General features: G+C 40.4%; 1 protein-coding gene across 5 annotated transcripts in view; it reads left to right on the top strand.

Moving 5' to 3' along the window:
• The window catches only part of LOC126108476 (uncharacterized), a 102,625-nt gene extending 82,301 nt beyond the window's left edge, over positions 1–20,324 (top strand). For 2 of the 5 annotated variants that reach the window (XM_049913726.1, XM_049913725.1), the window contains one exon: positions 3,003–4,346. In XM_049913726.1, coding sequence (XP_049769683.1) covers positions 3,003–3,098 — 96 coding nt within the window. In that variant the 3' untranslated portion in view covers positions 3,099–4,346. Of the gene's footprint in view, positions 1–3,002; positions 4,347–14,576 lie in introns of those variants that run through there. The other 3 variants (XR_007523532.1, XR_007523533.1, XR_007523531.1) reach the window with 3 other exon arrangements.
• The last annotated feature ends 217 nt before the right edge of the window (positions 20,325–20,541 follow it).

Raw genomic sequence — 20,541 nt, 5'->3', positions numbered from 1 at the left:
TCTTTACTCAGTTTTCTACATGTTTGCAGATCATTAGTTGTTAATCTTACTTCTATAATCGGTCAGATTCAAAACAGCCACTGCATTTCCCTTGTCAGTTGGGGCAATAATAACACTACCGTTACTATTCAGGCTTTTTATCGTATTCCTCTCACCCACAATTAAATTAATTTTTGGTGAGTTTGCTTGAGACAATACTCTTAGTGTCTGTACAGATTTCTTAGGCTGTAACTGTGTCCACATTACAAATGCATGCTTTTGCACTGGCTATTATTTCTCATGCGGGCACGACTTGTGCGCTAATGGCAAAATTTCCACCCTTGGCAGAGACAGATCTCTTATCGTCCGATAACGAATATCCGGATAAATTGATAACCAGGCAGGGAAGCATCTAAATGGTGGATCATCTGATTGGGTTGCAAATTATCAAATTTCTTTAGTCTATTAGACGTTGTCAAAATAACCTTCGTAATAGTATCATGCAATAGTTGTCGAATCTATCCCAGTCACCACTACACAATTTAGTGTTGGTAGTAATATCGAGAGACATTAACTTTCAGTATGTGCTTGTCAGGTCCCAGCGGGTCTATTGAATCTGCTCTCGTAGTAAAGCCTCTTCCATCTGTTTGAAGAAGAAAGAAGATGGTAGCTTGGGCCACACGGTTTACCGAAAACTGACATACACAGACCATTACCTACACTGGGATTCGAACTACCACCCACAACAAAAATGAGGCATCCTAAAAATGTTAGTGTATAGAGCAAGGAAAATCTGTGAACCAGAGTTGCTTGATGCAGAATTAAAACATCTCACCGATGCATTGCTCAAGAATGGTTGGTTGTTCTCTGAGGTCAGAAGAGAAATCATAGCTATGCTCAAGCAATGGTGAAATCTTATGTTTTCCTGTCTTTTGTTAAGGGCATTTCTGACCGCATAAGGAAAATTCTTGAAAAAGCGGAACATCACGGTAATCTACAGATGAAGATACAAGATCACCAAAAATCGGCCAAGGATACTTACCAACTGCTGGAAAAAGTGGGAATTTATACGATTCCACGTAGTTGTGAGAAGGTGTATGTGGGCAGTACAAAAAGAATGGTCAAAAGTTGACTAGAAGAGCATGAGGGCAATTGCAAAAGAGGGGAGACTGACAGATCATCCAGGAGACCACCACATTCATTTTGATAGGACTCAAGTTCTGGCAGCCACAAGAAGATGCCACGGGAGGTTATACAGGGAGCCCATAGAGATTGTAAAACACCCCAGGAATATCAATAAGAAGGACGAGGGTGTGAAAATTAATGACGTCTGGATTCTGGTGCTGAAGATGATGTGTACCAGTCTTCCACTGTGAGGTGATAGTAACAATGGATGATGGGAGTTGACAATGGCCAATTGTGCTCACGTATTCAAAATATACGATGTCACGCCATTGCGCAAAAAGCAAAATGTTGCTGCAGTCAGTAGTGAGCCGTGGTGTGACTTTGACATTCAGTGAAGTTACGATCTCCTATGAAAATGTCCTCCCCAGGTGGGGATGAAACATTGGGTTTTACTGTGAAATCTATTCGACCACTGCGTAATAGCGTGGAATATTTTATTAACTTTGACATTTCCAACCATGAAACTACATTTTACAAAGCAACAAAGCTTGTCACCTATTAGTAATGTTTACCATAAAAATTATATTTGTTTTTAATTATTTGTGTATCTAATTTAGAAAATAGTTGGTGTATTGAGTCATTAGGATGCCTGTCACTAAAAATACAACTTTTGCCCTATTATTTTGTATGCTATGAGGTTCTTTCTGTTAAATTTAGAAGTGTGATTCTTACTTCGATATAATACATAGCTTACATTACAGAATACTCATCTAGTAAATTAGGTGCCCAAATGAGCCACAATCATATTTCAAGTATCTGTACTTGTATTTAATATTTTTGTAAAACAAACTTGTCTTTCTTCACTTGATTCTATGGCAGTTTCTTCCTAGCCTTTTTATGATAGGCAGTTTCCTTGCTACCTAATAATTTTGCAGGGAGTCTAGTGATCTGCACATTACTATACTTCACTCAATCTTTCCAACCCAAGTAATTCTGTTTAATCTAGCTGCTTCATATTCAAAAAATGTTCGTGTTGAGTGTTTGAGGTTTCTGGCTTTGATATAACAACAATTGAAGAGGTCAGAATGATTCAAGGCTAAGCCTAATTCTCTCTAAGAATTAGATTTCAGTATGTATAAACTGAGAATAGCTGTGTGCATCTACTGCTGAGCTGGTTTATTGATTTTTAACAGATGGTACAGTAATGTAAGCATTTTTTAAATTGTTAAAACATATCAATGTATAGATTTTTTCCAAATCTTTATTTTGCTCTCCTGTAAAATTTACTTTTTGTGGTTTAGGCTTGAATCACTCTGACCGCTAAAATTTTGGAAATGGTTTCGTCTCTGTTGGGAAATAGTTTTATCACTTGATATATTGCTATCATGTCCGCATAGCAGTTTTCTCTTCAGTGACAGTTGCAGTGGCTTATTTGGTATGTTAAATATTGTAGTTACTGCTTTCCATATTTTTTTTTATTTTCCTTATTGGTTTGATGTAAAGTATAGCAAACAAAACTACACATTGTGGTGCAGACATACATCTTTGTGGGGAAAGTATTCTTCTGCACTATTTACTAACCATTTCCTGCTCCTAAAAAGAAGCATTAATCTTCACTAAATAGCCCTGTAATATGACATTTCATATCATGCAGGGTGCTTAGGAAACCTAAAGTATAGATAAATGTAATGTCTTCTGTTTTTGATTGCTGCAATTGATTGTGCTGCATGTACTCCATCCTGTAAAACAATAGTCTACAAATGATACTCTTCATATTCATTAGTTATTGAACTCAGTAGTATGACTTAGTGGCTGCTCAGTCCACTGCTGTTGCTGCATATGACAGAAAATTAAAGACTGTAGTGTGACTCTGAAATGTGGTTTTTGTTGTGCTGCAGGAACCAGAATACATAGAAGTGAAGAGCGAACCACTCGAGGCAGAGGAAGTTACTGGTGACGGAGCCACACATTGGGACTCCCTCTGTTTCTGGTGAATGTTTTTCCCCAAGCTTCACCACCAACTCACTTGATATTTCTGGCACAAATGTGACAATAACAGCAGGCTGTAAGATTCTGGAAATTCACTGGTTTCTATAAAGGAAGGGGGATGGGGGACAACCCAGAAAGTTTTATTTCAAATGTGATGATGTGTACAATCTCGAAAGACATTCAGGAGAATGCAATGTGAAACTGGAGAGAGATTACCTTAATCAGTAGATGCAGTGCAAAACTTTTTCTTAAGCAGTTGATGCATGTACAGGTATATATGATTATCATTACTCGTCTTATGCTTAGTTTTTATTTTTTGTTTCTCTGCTCGGGGAAACTGTCACACTTTTCTGTTTAATATTTACAGATGCCATAATACGTCAGTGAACAGTGTCTGGCAAGTTGACTGTGTATTTATTTATTGGGCCTAACTCTCCAAGTTTTTAAAAAAACAACACAAGAAACACATTTTGCTACTTTCTTTTATTTCTCAAAATACTTGTCTTCATAATTTATAGACTTATACACTTGTTCAAACCAATTCAGGAAACACTTTTTGCCAATATTTTGTTGCTACCTTAAAGGACTCTACAGCTTGTAGAGGTAAAAAAGCAAGTGAATCTGGGCAACAACTAATTATTTCAATACATTTCTGCATAAATTAATCTAGCACCGACATGAAGAACGACACGTTTTTCGTTTTCTGTCCGATACCCTTGATGCGAATTATTCGATCTTCATTGAAATTGTGATTAATCTACCAGGAATAAATGTTTTTCACAGCTGAATGACCCTGCAAAATCAAATGTGGTGCAGTCTTGGATACACCTAAAGACAGCTGTGTCTCACAATCAGTCCCATGCCAGTGCTCTGAACCGTGTTGCGTATCTCACTGATGTACTTTTGAACAGTTAATTTAGATGAGCTTAACAAAATACATTGTTGACAATAGTACAACCCTGATGAAATTTTATGAACCAGTTGTAAAAAAAATCTGTTCAGAATATGATAGATTATGAAAAGTTGATTAAAATGATTCAAAAAATAAAATGTCATCTTCACTCGCAATTTCCATGTTTTCTTGAGATTGTTTCTTTGCATGCTCACTGAAATCAGTTAGGCCAGTTCATTAGCTACAATTATTTTAGCAATAATAAATTACAAATTTTAAAACAGTAACACTCTAGTTGTTATATGTAAAAAAAATATGAACCCTGTTATATTGAAGGGAGGGAAGATTGGTATGAATGTAAGGAAAGGTAATCTTTTTACTGCAAAAAAATCTCACAATTCATAATTTAATCATGCATGTATAAAGTGTGTATAAAGCCCTTGATAACTGTGCCAGTGGTTGATAAATGTTTTCCTGGAAAAATACTTGTGCAGTCTTGTATATATTAAGCTACCAGTAGGAAATAAAAAGGAGCTTTCATGCTAATTTATTAGGTTACATTTAGCTGGAGTAAGCAGAAATAGCATCAAAGTAGTTTTGCAGTAAAAACAGTGTAGATATTAAGTTTCTAATAGTCTCTCTCTCTCTCTCTCTCTCATTAATGAATACCTCTACCTCGACTTGTGCCACACCCGCAATTATTCCTGTCTGCAAAGGGATCCATAACGTGTGTATGAATGGTGGAGTGATGAATATTGGAATTATGTCGTGTGGCTCTTCCGTTGTGTGCTGATATTAGTATTGGTTTCTGTTATGAATGAAGGGAGTGAACGTGATAGATCATGACTAATGTGGGAAACCAGCTACATTGCTTGTTCATAATTTACTATGCTTCATAAATGAAGTTAGTTGGTATTTCATTTGCTCTTGCAACAATTTAAGCCGAGCTATTGGGTCCCACCCTGACGACCATCTCAGAAATTGTGACATAGATGAAAAAAAAGTCCAAATATTTATGACATGGGTAATAAGAATGAGCAATTTTCATTTGCTAAACTGTACTATTACGTGACTGGCTCTACCAACAATAATAAATTGCCAACAGGGGAAGAGTGGTGGACACCGTAAGTACACTTTAGCCACAAGAGGCTCTTGCTGCTAGTGTATAGTCCCTGCCGGCATAAGTTCTGGCACGATTTAGATGGCTGTGGACAACTGTGAAATGAGCCTTTCACGTAACTGTTTCATTGGCCTATGAGAAAAGTAACTTCTGTGAACAGATCACACCACTTTGACTGACCCAGTAGGTGATAAACGGTGGCACAAAAGTATCTGTTTAGCTGATGTTGGACATGAAAAAATACTTCACCCTCTACCATGCCGTAGTTCTTTAAGAATTGATTATGTTTCAGACATCCAGGGTCTGGAGAACTCGCACAGGGCGACAGCAACACCACACTAATGTACAGCACTCTGGCACACAGCTGCAGACAGAACTGCTGTAGCTAAACAGGAAGTCACTCTGGCTACTTTTTTATGATCTAGTTAGTAGCCCACCAAGTTTGCCATATTAATTCAGATCACTCCAACGAAGGTAACATTCCACGTGGGAAAAATATATCTAAAAACAATGATGATGTAACTTACCAAACAAAAGCGTTGGCGTGTTGATAGACACACAAACACAGACACAAAATTCAAGCTTTCGCAACCAACGGTTGCTTCGTCAGGAAAGAGGGAAGGAGAGGGAAAGATGAAAGGATGTGGGTTTTAAGGGAGAGGATAAGGAGTCATTCCAATCCCGGGAGTGGAAAGACTTACCTTAGGGGGAAAAAAGGACAGGTATACACTCATATATATATTAGAGGGAAACATTCCACGTGGGAAAAATATACCTAAAAACAAAGATGATGTGACTTACCAAAGTACTCTCTGCTGGAAATATCACTTTGCCACGAAGAAAAATGATCCTAATCCTACTCCTAATGATCCAACTCCCCAACACACTATCCAAATTGAACCCTGCCTGGAACAGTTCCGTCCTCCGTCACAGCGGGACCCACCTCCTCTTCCTCAAAATCACCCTCTCCAAACCTTCCAGGAATTTCTGACTTCCAGCCTTGCCTCTCAGTCCTTCTTAAAAAAACCTTAATCCTACTCCCAGCATCACCACTGCTGAAGCCCAGGCTATCCGTGATCTGAAGGCTGACCGATCCATCGTCATTCTTCCGGCAGACAATGGTTCCAAGACCGTGGTACTTGATCGTCGGGAGTATGTGGCTGAGGGACTGCATCAGCTTTCAGACAACACCACATACAAAGTTTGCCAAGGTAATCCCATTCCTGATGTCCAGGCGGAGCTTCAAGGAATCCTCAGAACCTTAGGCCGCCTACAAAACCTTTCACCTGACTACATCAACCTCCTGACCCCACCGACACCCAGCACCCATACCTTCTACCTTCTTCCTAAAATTCACAAACCCAATCATCCCGGCCGCCTCATTGTAGCTGGTTACCAAGCCCCCACAGATTGTATCTCTGCCTACGTAGATCAACACCTTCAACCAATTACATGCAGTCTCCCATCCTTTATCAAAGACACCAACCACTTTCTCGAACGCCTGGAATCCTTACCCAATCTGTTACCCCCGGAAACCATCCTTGTAACCATTGATGCCACTTCCTTATACACAAATATTCCACACGTCCAGGGCCTCGCTGCGATGGAGCACTTCCTTTCACGCCGATCACCTGCCACCCTACCTAAAACCTCTTTCCTCATTACCTTAGCCAGCTTCATCCTGACCCACAACTTCTTCACTTTTGAAGGCCAGACATACCAACAATTAAAGGTAACAGCCACGGGTACCAGGATGGCCCCCTCGTACGCCAACCTGTTCATGGGTCGCTTAGAGGAAGCCTTCTTGGTTACCCAGGCCTGCCAACCCAAAGTTTGGTACAGATTTATTGATGACATCTTCATGATCTGGACTCACAGTGAAGAAGAACTCCAGAATTTCCTCTCCAACCTCAACTCCTTTAGTTCCATCAGATTCACCTGCTCCTACTCCAGATCCCATGCCACTTTCCTTGACGTTGACCTCCACCTGTCCAATGGCCAGCTTCACACGTCCGTCCACATCAAACCCACCAACAAGCAACAGTACCTCCATTATGACAGCTGCCACCATTCCACATCAAACGGTCCTTTCCCTACAGCCTATGTCTTCGTGGCAAACGAATCTGCTCCAGTCCGGAATCCCTGAACCATTACACCTACAATCTGAAAACAGCTTTCGCATCCCGCAACTACCCTCCCGACCTGGTACAGAAGCAAATAACCGGAGCCACTTCCTCATCCCCTCAAGCCCAGAACCTCCCACAGAAGAACCACAAAAGTGCCCCACTTGTGACAGGATACTTTCCGGGACTGGATCAGACTCTAAATGTGGCTCTCCAGCAGGGATACAACTTCCTCAAATCCTGCCCTGAAATGAGATCCATCCTTCATGAAATCCTCCCCACTCCACCAAGAGTGTCTTTCCGCCGTCCACCTAACCTTCGTAACCTCTTAGTTCATCCCTATGAAATCCCCAAACCACCTTCCCTACCCTCTGGCTCCTACCCTTGTAACCGCCCCCGGTGTAAAACCTGTCCAGTGCACCCTCCCACCACCACTTACTCCAGTCCTGTAACCCGGAAGGTGTACACGATCAAAGGCAGAGCAACGTGTGAAAGCACCCACGTGATTTACCAACTGACCTGCCTACACTGTGAAGCGAAATGTGGGAATGACCAGCAACAAACTGTCCATTCGCACGAATGGACACAGGCAGACAGTGTTTGTTGGTAACGAGGATCACCCTGTGGCTAAACATGCCTTGGAGCACGGCCAGCACATCTTGGCACAGTGTTACACCGTCCGGGTTATCTGGATACTTCCCACTAACACCAACCTATCAGAACTCCGGAGATGGAACTCGCCCTTCAGTATATCCTCTCTTCTCGTTATCCGCCAGGCCTCAGCCTCTGCTAATTTCAAGTTGCCGCCACTCATACCTCACCTGTCTTTCAACAACATCTTTGCCTCTGTACTTCTGCCTCAACTGACATCTCTGGCGAAACTCTTTGCCTTTACAAATGTCTGCTTGTGTCTGTGTATGTGCGGTTTGATATGGGTGTGTGTGCGCGCGAGTGTATACCCGTCCTTTTTTCCCCCTAAGGTAAGTCTTTCCGCTCCCGGGATTGGAATGACTCCTTACCCTCTCCCTTAAAACCCACATTCTTTCATCTTTCCCTCTTTCCTGACGAAGCAACTGTGGGTTGCGAAAGCTCGAAATTTTGTGTGTGTGTTTTTTTATTGTGCCTATCTACCAGCGCTTTCCCATTTGGTAAGTCATGGAATCTTTGTTTTTAATATATATATAATTGTGCTGACTTCCCTGAAGGAGTCAGTGGACATATCCATCCCCCCCATGTTATATTGTCAAAAATAAAGTTAGAAACTGCTTATTTACCTTATACAGTCACATGCAGCTTCTTGAAACAAATACTGTGCGTGAGTGTGTCCTGTATATGTGATCTGGGATTGGTGACATCAGTTTAGCTTTGGTCACTGTTGTGGCTTCTTACAGTTATATTTGCTGTACATCTCTTGCGGTACTCTGTGTACTAATTTCTGTTTCTAAAGAGAGTCGACAGCAGTGTGTAGGGAATAAGGTATATCATCTTGTTTGGTGTCCCCTACCAGTCGACAATCTCATTGTCTGGTATTACAGAATACAAAAGGCCATTGCCTGAAAGCTACGTTAGAAAAAGATAACAGAGATAGAAAAGCGTGATTCTACTTGTCTGCTCAATAAATCAGTTATTGTATACATGCCATTTTCTTCCTTTTCATGTATAGTTTACCTAGTTTTTGTTTCTAGTTCTCTGTGTGAGATAATGAACCTGCAGCATTCGGTGTCCTTCCTGTGATGAGTTCACATGTTGTACTGAGATGTATCTATTGGCATCCTAGATTTTTTTTCTTTCCAAATTTTGCCATATAAATGACATGTATCAAACAGATGGAACAGAATATATTATGTGCTTTCCAAATTATTTTGTGAACGTGAACTGGCCTGGCCCGACAGTGTGAGGGCTGATTCAGCTGCGTCTGCTGGTTGGCCCCGTGGCAGTCAAATTTTTTAATCAGGGCTTTCTGTACATTTTATGTAATAATGTGTATGTGTTTTGTAAGTTGCCAAGTCTCTTCTGTAAATATTAGCCAGCAGATTTTAGTGTCTCACTAGCTAATCATATATTTTGTGTGATCAATCAGCCAGCTGCAACTATCCCTGTATCTTCTTACAGGCAAACGGTACTCACAACAAAAGTAATTTACGTACTAAGAAAATAACAAACTCCATGCCCGATATAAATATTCAGATATCGTGTGTCAGTTTAATTTACCGTGCACACGGAGAGGCATACTGAGGGATGATGCAAGTCTTCAGCAAAGATCGGTGGTCGTAGGAAGTTAATGGTGCACCTGAGCAGGTATTTTCATCTCATTAAGTGTTCCACACATGCACAGACTTCCCAAGAAAATGTTATAAAAATACAGCCATGTTGTAAAAGAGTATAAATTGCTTTTGTGAGTGGGAATGATGATGTATCCTGAACTAACAACACACAAGATTAGTATGAGTTGCCAGTGTGCTTAAAGAATAGAAAAATAATCACACTTCTAGAGGTTGTCAATTCACTCAAGATTTATTGTTGCAACAGTGGATATGGACTATATAAAATGATTACATTTACAGATCAATAGCACAGGAGATTGTGGGGTAGCCGGTATCAACTTATACTGAGACACCCATATTAGTATCTGAGGCAGCCTCTGTGCACAGCAATGCAGCAGCTAACTGTGACAGCTGGCGAATACTGTCCCGAGATACGTTATGCCACGCCCGCTCGATAAGAGTTGTCAGTCGAAGAGTCACACGAGTTGCTTCTCATCCCACACATGCTTTTGATTGGAGATAAGTCCGGAGATTGCACTGGCCAGGTGTTGGAATTACATGTCACCTTCCTGTTGCAAGATGGGTCTAACATTCTGCTCGAACCAAGCACTCGTTAGTGTTCCCTCCAGAAACACCAAAGGCAAATGAGAGTTGTAGCTTATTTCCCCCAGACCATAAGTCTGGGCCGGGGTTAGTGCGTCTACAACGAATACACACTTCTGAGAGACAGTGCTCACCAGATCTATGTCATACACACAACCGACCACCACTTGCATCCAGACAGAACCTGCTTTCTTTGTTGAAGACCGTGGTGCATCATTCCATCTTCCAGAGTCAAGCTGTGCAGTGTGAGTAGAAGAGGTGTTTGAGGTGTGCGTGCCCATAGTCTCACTGCTAATAACTGGTTTGCAACAGTTTGTGTTGATACATCTGGGCTCACAAGCCCTTTTAGCTGTGCTGTGTGGATGTCCATAATGTTCACGTGTCCACTGACACTAGCATCACTGTGCAGCTGACTTAGCACGTCGAACGTACGGGGCTCACTCAGTTGGCTGTAGGAACCGCAAGTACATCTCCGTAGCATGGTTGCCACCACACTGAGCCTTTCCTCTTTGAAGAGTAGAGATAATGCTCCACTGGTAGCTATGCCACAATGCTGTCTGTTGGTGATGATGTTGAAACCATTATCAGTACATCTGTCCACAAGTGGCTTATAATGTCACTGGATCAAAATCAATGTCTTTACAGGTGTACATTTGTTTTTCCTGGCAATGTGTATCAAATGTTAAACTACATTTAGTGTGGAATGTGTATTCTTCAAATGTGGTGTACAGAAAATAACATTTTTCAAATTTAAAATAGTAAACTCAGTTTTGTTGACAGTCTATAAGAGCAGCATGGGAAGTACAGGCTACATATAATGGGAACACATGTTGCAAATACCATATTTAATTTTCCTCTGTGTATTTCATAAATTGTTAGTGGGTTGGTGGGGGGGGGGGGGGGGGGGGGGAGCGGCTATCCAAACATTGTACCTTAACCACACTGCTATTTATTTATTTATTTACACGTCAAGTTCCGTAGGACCAAATTGAGGAGCAAATCTCAGGTCATGGCGAGTGTCAGCACATGAAATGACAACATAAAAGTAATAACAGATAAAAATAAAATGTTTGAGCCAAGAAAAAAAAAAGGGGGTCAGTCCATAAGTTTAAGTAAACGCAATCAACAATAAAAATTAAGCTGATTCTTGTTGTAAAGTAACTCTGCGACAGAATAGGATTTACCCATGAGGAAACTCTTCAGTTTCGATTTAAAAGTGTGTGGATTACTGCTAAAATTTTTTAATTTGAGTGGTAGCTTATTGGAAAGGGATGCAGCAGTATACTGTACACCTTTCTGCACAAGAGTTACAGGGAGTCCGATCTGGCCAATGACAAAATACCCAGACTCTTCAACAGGGGTCAACAAGAGGTTTGTGAACTTACGCCACTTATTGTCCGAACCACCCATTTCGGAGCCAGAAATATTCTTTTAGAATGGCAAGAGTTATCCCAGCGCATAATACCATACGACATAAGCAAATGAAAATAAGCAAAGTAGACTAATTTTCATGTCAAATAATCACTCACTTCAGATACCATTCAAATAATAAAAATGGCAGCATTAAGTCTTTGAAGAAGATCCTGAATGTGGGTTTTCTACAACAGTTTACTATCTGAACACCTAAAAATTTGAACTGTTCAGTTTCATTAATCATATGCCCATTCTGTGAAATTAAAACATTGGGTTTTGTTGAAATGTATGTTAGAAACTGTAAAAACTGAGTCTTACTGTGATTTAGCATTAGTTTATTTTCTACAAGCCATGAACTGCACTATTTGAAACTGAGCCAATGTTGCACATCCTTTACTACCAAGCTAATGTCATCAGCAAACAGAAATATTTTAGAGTTACCCGTAATACTAGACGGCATATCATTTATATAAATAAGGAACAGGTGTGGCCCCAACACTGCTCCATCCTAAAAATGTCAACGAACAAGCTAGTCAGCTCTACACATATAAAAGATGTATGTATCCTCGACTTACTGCCATTTAGAAATATCGACGAAGGTGTTACAAGTTCTAGACTGACTCGTGCCCTGAAACAACAAAATGGAGCTGTTCTCAGACACCAACACCCCACACCTGCACCCTCCATCCTGGGGCCAGTCTCCATCGCCGCTGAAAAACCTTTACACCTTCAGGGAGGTAGAAAAGGGGGATATAAACTGAAAACCTAAATGATCACATCGTTTACACTGGCATTAAAGAGCCAAACATTAAGTACAGAGGCCAAAGCTGCCATTTCTCTGAGCAAGTCAGGGACTGCACCAGGAGATTATATATATCTCAAAGAATTGTTTTTAATTAATTTATTTGGTTTTGGCTTTACAGTTGAAGTATTTCAAAAACTTACATAACACACTTCAGCATTACATGAATTACATGAGGTCTGACAACATTTATTTACATGCTTCACTTTTGCTAAAACAGGCTGTTACAACCTTTTAATTAATTTTGGTCCAGCCTTACTTAATTCATATAAATGATTTGAACCGTCAACAAGTAAAACTGATGAGTTCAATTTTGATATACTTCATTTTAATTTTCTTCAGTACCTGTATAGTCCCCATATACTAAACACATTATGAATAGCCTTACTGTAACAAGTGTCCCATTTCACATACTGTAGTCTCAATTTCAGTATATCCATTGTGTATGACGAACTGCAACTGATTTAAATTGGCGTTTACCTGGTAATAAATATGCAGTTGAAGAAAAAAATACACATTTGAAAACAGCTTTTCAATTGACAACAGTTTTGAGTTAACTAACTACATTAAAGATCTAATAGTGCCAGACAGCAAAGTTTGCTGCCTAAGACATAGTAAACCTCTACACCAATATCCCCTGGACAGATACTCACACAATAATACAAAAGAATCTAATCCAATACAAAAAGCTAAGCAGTGCAGAAATTCATGAACTCATTATGTTGCTGGAATTAGACATCTCACATAACTATTTTTCATTTAATGGCAAATTTTACATGCAAAACAATGGTCTGGTAATGCGCAGCAGTCCTGCTGACATATTTATACATAATCTGGGACTACTACTTAACACACCCACAATTTACTGACAAAATTATGTACTATAAAAGATATGTGGATGACACAATAATACTTTTCAATGGTCCAAAAGAAGAAATAAATAACCTAGCACATGAAATGAATAAAATGCACCCAAATATTAAATTCACAGTTGAACACCAGATCAATGAAGGAATTAACTTCCTTAACATGACTATATCTCCAATCCCAATAACAAGCATACCTTCCAAATATACAGAAAACCCACAACCAGTGATGTTACCATTAAAAATACCTCATGCCACCCGAACCAACATAAAACTGCTTTCTTCACGTCATTTGTGAACCGTTATGCTCTGCACCCCTATCAGTAAAGAAGATGCATGTAAATGAAAGAACATATTTTAATCTATAACCCAAAATAATGGTTATAATGCCTCTTTGATAAACACCCTAGTTGAAAAGAATCCAAAGTAAACTAAAGCAACCACCATCACCATTACAAACTAAGAAACAAACACCAAAATTGGTGTATCTTCCATTCCTTGGTAAAAATGTCACATAAACTTGCAAATCTTTCAGACTGCACAACAAAAGTATCCTTCCACACTGCAAAACTACAAAATAAAATTGTTCACAGTAACAAATCCACTGGAGATTGGCATATACAAACTCACATGCTCCTGTATTTCCTTTTACATAGGCCAAAGCGGAAGAAATTTTGCAACCCGCTACAAAGAACATATGGATGCCCTTCGACTCAAAAACTTAAGAAAGTCCATGATAAGCAACATGTGATGCAAAACTGAACACTCCGTTGATGATATGAACGACAGTCTTTCGGTGCTACACCTTGCTGAGAAAGGAATAGAGATGGACCTCCTTGAACAGTTAGAAATTTTCATCCACAAACTAAAATCATTCCAAAAACTCCTGAATCAACAGACTGAGTCAATACAAAACCTTTTCTTCTAGGATATCCTGACACCAGAACAACAAAAATGACAATAATTCATCTTCCTACATCAATCTTGTTCTTGGTGTTTAACGACTATTGTATTCTGTAACTTAAAAGAAGTTTCTAATTATGTATTAAATATTCATCTCTTGCTGTATGCAGCTAGAAACATTTACTGAAATGTAAAATCTGTACTAGTAAAATTTGCACCATAACACAATGTATCTCATGCCAAAGACTATTATGTAGTATCTGTCATATCCATATTTGTAAAAACATCAAATGTTTACATCCTGTGAGCCAGTGTAAAACCAAGTGTAGATACATACTGTGTTTATTTGTGTATATAGCTTAACAATGCGTGTTATAACAAGCAATCTGATGCGAATACCGGAAGGCAGTGTACTGTAAGTACCTATAATAAAATAACTTTCAGATTCGTAAACGTTTCGTTGCCGATTACTAAATTTCCAACGTTTCTGCCAACAGCACCAGCACTGCATCTAGCTACACTTGGCCCACAACAATGTTCCTGTAACACCTCCATCTGAAGATAAGGCACGAAAACATGTTCAAGGTTGAATATTTATTACCAGATGAATGCCAATACTGCAGTCTTTGCTATTGTAATGTATCATTTTACAAGCTATACAGATGTAATAAACTGATATTAAAAATTTCTGTTAATAGTGGCAACAGAATTGGAAAATCACATTAATGGGCAACTAAGAAATATCTCTAAAATATTTATATTAACATCCAGTCTTAAATGATTCAACAATTTTATCTGCATTTAATTTGCATTTCAATCAAAAATTTGTGCTTACCAAATGTGCCACATCATGGAAATGACGCAAATGGTGATGACATCTCACTGAAGTAAATATGTGAGCAATCACAAATAAGTTACACATATCATAGGAAATGTTACAGAAAATGACAATTTAAGTTGTAAAGCAAACCTGCATGTGATTCAAGGCAATACAAGCTTGTATGATATATATACACACACACACACACACACACACACACACACTCTTGACACAGGAATAAAGTATTACAATAAACTTCCAGAAAAATAACATTAAATATAAAATCATTTGCTAGCACAATTACTGAATGTTTATAGCCACTAAACAGAAGGAATTTTTTATGAACACTATATTTAAATCTAAAATCCAAATTCATATATGTTGCAGTGCATATGGTTCTATCAGCAAAATAAATAAATAAAATGCATAAAAACTAATTAGAAATTTAATTTTACCAGCTTTTACTACATCTTTCACGGTCCTGTAAGAGAGTTTCATGAATACATACTGAAGTTGATGCTCTGTACATTCATTCAAATATGTATGCATTGCAGGAAACTTTTTTTTTTAATAGCATTAACACAACCAATTTACACTGCATTGAAAGTGAAAGAAAAAAAATGTGAAGTCCACATTGTTATTCACATATCTGCAGAAATACCTAAAGGGGTTACATTTTGCTTAAAAGTATTAGAACTTCAACATTTCTCTTATTGCCAATTGTATGGTGGCAATTTATCACTTCCACTCACAAATGGCAGTCAACAGATTTCAACAAAAAGCTAAAGACAATATATTGAAGTATTCACACAATGTAAAATGTCATCACTGTTTTTTCTAATACAAATAATTTATTTCCCATTAATATAACATAATTTTATTGAGAATGCATGTGAATTTAGTGGTAGTGAAATGGCACAGCGGGGGGTGGGCACGACAAGAGTGACTCTGAATATAATGTAAAACATGCTGCCTCATCTGGAACACGGCAAAATTTGAACTCAATGTTGTATCTGGTCAAGAATGTGTTAAAAGCCAAGTTAAAAAAATGGGTATGTAGCTTGATACCAGGTTAATGTATATAAATAAATAAAACAAGTAGCCTTGTTTGTTTTTACATACCTTGAATTCAAAATTTAACTACAGTTTTCCACAAGAAAATTATTCCTTTGTCTATAAGTGACATTACTCTGACATCATCGCCTCCATCTTTGTTCCCATAACAACTGAGTCACAAGATCCCTCTCAGCATATTAAATTGGAATTCAACAAATCTGTCAAGCCTCACATTTGTGATCTGCCATTTGGCAACACTGGCAAATTATGCAGTGCAGCACACAGTAAAAGAAACCTCAAGTACACGGTCAAAAATTGTATAATTGTGTTTCTCCACAATTTGAGTAGGTATGTACTCACTTCATCACTGAGCACATGGCTGGTATACCACCTTGTAGACATGTTCAGGCAATTCTAGAGCATAATCATGACAGCATCCTCTCCACTATTTCAGTAAATGAGAAATCTTAAAATACTGAAATTGGTGATCTCATGCAGTAAATATAAGTGATGGAAGTTTTCACTAAACTGGTCTCCAGGTATTGACATAGCAGGTTCCTCAAGTTTGCAGTTAACAAGTTGAATGAGGTGATGTCACAACTTTTCATTGTATGTGTGTGATTTACTTAATCCAAAAGTTATGAGTGATATGAACCAGAAAGTAGTTGCAAGGTCCAGAGTATGGATCTATGCTGTATATATCACTGTGTGTCTTAATTATTTTTCTGGTCTAACAAGGGGACAGAATATCTGGTTTAGATACTGGGGAGGAGGCAAAAAGTTAAGTACCATGGCTGGTAGAGCCCCTACAGCATGAAATACTAAGTGCAGCTTTTGCAACTTCAGTGAACACGTAGACAAAGAAAAAAAAAAGAATGTTGGAGAATATCCAGCACATACGAGAACACAAACAGTCTAACACTCACGGTTCATCCCCACAGAACAACACGTCTGCGCACATCTTGTCTGCCCAAACAAAACACAGTGTGTGGAAAGAAGATTGCAACAAATCTGGCACACGAGACTTGAGTCAGCTGTTCAGTCTGGTGTTTCTTGTCAGTGGGCACGAGAAGTTTAAAATGGCAGGTACACACCACTGCTCTGAGGAGCTGATTGCCGAATTTATTGATATGTATAGGAGCTGCACAAGCCAATGGAAAATCACAAGTTTCAGCTTTGCAAATGGATCTGAGATTTCTTCTCGGAAATTTAACAGTACTTAGTAACCGATGGAAAATTATTGAGTAAAACAGAAGTGATATCTCGAATTCCCCAAGGAGGTGTTTTAGGTGCTTCTCTACATAAACGATTTAGTAAATAATCGGAACAGCACTCTTGATTGATTGGAAATGATTTACCATCTAGTGAAGTCATTTGAAAATCAAAACCAATTGCAAGATGACTTCGAAACAATATCTGAATGGTGCGAAAAGTGGCAATTGTCTCTCAATGAGACCAAGTGTGAGGTCATCCAAATGAATACAAAAAGAAACCATTAAATTTCGATTACATAATAAATCATACAAATTTAAAGACTGTCATTTCGACTAAATATCTTGGAATTACAATTATGAACAACTTAAATTGTAATTATCATATACATAATGTTGTGGGGAAGGCAAACCAAAGACTACATTTATTGGCAGCACATTCAGAAGATGCAACAGGTCTACTGAAGAGATTGTCTGCACTATGCTTTTTCATCCTCTGCTAGAATACTGTTGTGCTGTGTGAGGCCCTTACCAGATACAATGGACAGAGGGCATCGAAGAAGGGCAGCTCGTTGTATATTATCGAAAAAGTTGGAAGACTTCCCTCAGGTGTTGCAGCTTGGATGGTAGGCTGTCTTTGTCGCAGACGGCGAGCGCCCTATGTACCAGTGTGGTCAGTACTGTTTGTCTTTGTGCTGGATGGTGGCAGCTTGTTGCATGAAGGTATAGACCTGTGATTTGACTGGAAAAGAACTGGACGCTGCCACAGTCGCAGTCCTCAAAAAAGGACTGAATTTCGCCCCTGTTCCCAGAACGATCCCGAAACGAGACATTATCAGTGACGTGGAGCAGTATGAGGGCTTCCAACGGAGGGAGCGGAGGAAGTCAGATGGGAAACTTGCAGAATAATCGACAGATCTCAATTGCCTAAAAATAACATATCTGCGGAAGAACGAGCAGCTCTCCAGTCCCTTAGAGATGACCCTGATATAACGATCCTACCAGCGGACAAAGGGAACGCGACAGTGCTGTTAAGTACTGCCGAGTACCGGCAGAAAATAAACCTCCTGCTACAAGACGAGGCCTACAAGAGGCTGAAGAAGGATCCAACCCCGACGATGAGTAGAAAGACGATAGCTGTGCTGAAGAAATATGACTTACTGGAGCAAATGAAGAAGCGATTGTACCCCAGAGCTCCAGCGATACCACGCCTCTATGGACTCTCCAAGATCTATAAGGAAGGGGTACCTCAGACCGATTGTGGACTCCATCATCTCTCACAGTTACGAACTTGATAAACACCTAAAGACACTGCTCAAACCCCTTGTGGGACACTGCAGCCACCATGTGAGAAACTCAGCCGAATTCATAAAAATAGTCAGGGACATGTGACTACAAAGGGAGGACCTACTCGTGAGCTTCGACGTGACGTTGCTTTTCACGAAAGTGGCTCTTCGAGACTCCTTGGCACTTTTAACCCAGCATTTTGAACCACAAACAGTCAGCCTCTTCGAACACGCACTAACAACCACCTACTTTCAGTGCAACAGGGAATTCTTTGAGCAGATTGACGGTGTGGGGATGGGCTCCTGCGACTGCAAACCTCTATATGGAACATTTCGAGGACGTGGCCCTTCAAACTGCCAGACAGAAACCGAAGCACTATTTCTGCTATGTCGACGACACTTTTATCGTGTGGGGACATGGCAAACACACGCTAGATGAGTTTCTTGAACACCTCAACAGCATCCATCCGAACATCAAATTTACAATGGAAATGGAGGAAAATGGATGCCTCCCCTACCTTGATATTTTAATTAAGAGGAAGGCAGATGGATCACTAAGCCATGCAGTACATAGGAAGAAGACACATACGGATCTATACCTTCATACAACAAGCTGCCACCATCCAGCACAAAGACAAACAGTACTGACCACCCTGGTACATAGAGCACTCGCCGTCTGCGACAAAGACAGCCTACCATCCGAGCTGCAACACCTGAGGGAAGTCTTCCAACAAAATGGCTACAGTGAAACGCAGATCAACAGGGCGCTTAAAGGAAAGAAGGAAGCAGTGAGAACCCCAGAAGAAAATAATGAAGGAGAAGAAGAAGATAAACGACTCGCGTTCCTTCCGTACGTGGGTCCGCTCTCGGCCAAAATTGCACGACTTCTGAGAAAATACAAGATCAAAACGATTCTCCGACCACCACCGAAGACGAGGGAGCTCCTAGGTTCTGCCAAAGACGTGCTGAACCTTAACACACCAGGAGTATACAGAATACCGTACGAATGCGGAAAGCAATACATTGGGCAAACACAGCGCTGCATATCTAAACGCTGCAAAGAACATGATCAGATGTATGCGACTAAGCCACACAGAAAAATCAGCCATAGCAGAACACAGCATCAATGAAGAACACACCTCCAACTTCGAAAACACGAAGGTACTGTGTCGAGCATCTGGATTTTGGGAAAGCGTTATCAAAGAATCCATAGAAATAAGAATTCACGTGAATCTGGTCAACAGAGACGAGGGATAGCAACTTAGCGCAGCAAGGAACCCTGCGATGGCGGCAATCCTTCGGGAGGGCGCCGTCAACGTCCTCCGCCGCGGACGCAGACAGAAGGCTTACACCGAGAACCGAACGCGGCCGCCGGGGGCGCCCACCATCCCCACCACCACCGCGCACGCCGCTGGTCCACCGCAGCCACCCGAGGTCTAGTGGAGGGGGGTGACAGAGCACATAAATAGGCCGCTCTCCACGAATCTCGATACTTCGCCAGAAGATGGGTAGTATGACACTTCCTGAAACGTCGCGAGATATCAACGCTACCAACCGGCTGGAGATCCACTCACTGAGTGGCAGTCAAGGGTAGAGCATCGCTCCTCTAGCTAGCGCACTGTCAGCCATACGCCCCCACTTGCACGGGAGTACAAACAGTAGTGTTCTCTGACTTAGCATAAACGGCACTTGGGAAATTTTGCAAGGGCGTCGCCTGACAGCAGAATTGTCGTGTCTTCTCGTCGCCGTGGTATGTCGAGCTTGGGTGGTGCCTTGGGATCGCGGCGGTCTCTTTCCTCTGACGACACGAGACGCGTTTTCATGTTGCCGCGCGGCCGGCCGATTCGAGCACTTCAGCTGCCTGACATCCCCCAAAATAAAAGGGAGATAAAAATGGTCTTGGCTATGCCTGTCACCACTGAACCGCTGCGCCGTAAAAACAAGACAGTGCAGTGCTTCAGGTGTCAGGGCCTAAACCACATCGCCGCCTACTGCACCATGCCAATAAGATGCAGGAAGTGCGCCGAGGCCCACGACACAAGAACATGTACACTAATACACACGGACCCACAAATAAGGTGCGCACTGT

This window comes from Schistocerca cancellata, chromosome 11 (genome assembly GCF_023864275.1).
Source record: "Schistocerca cancellata isolate TAMUIC-IGC-003103 chromosome 11, iqSchCanc2.1, whole genome shotgun sequence".
NCBI classification, from domain to species: Eukaryota; Metazoa; Arthropoda; class Insecta; order Orthoptera; family Acrididae; genus Schistocerca; species Schistocerca cancellata.
Note: the sequence above shows the minus strand (reverse complement) of the source record. Positions and strands in the feature narration are given on the sequence as shown.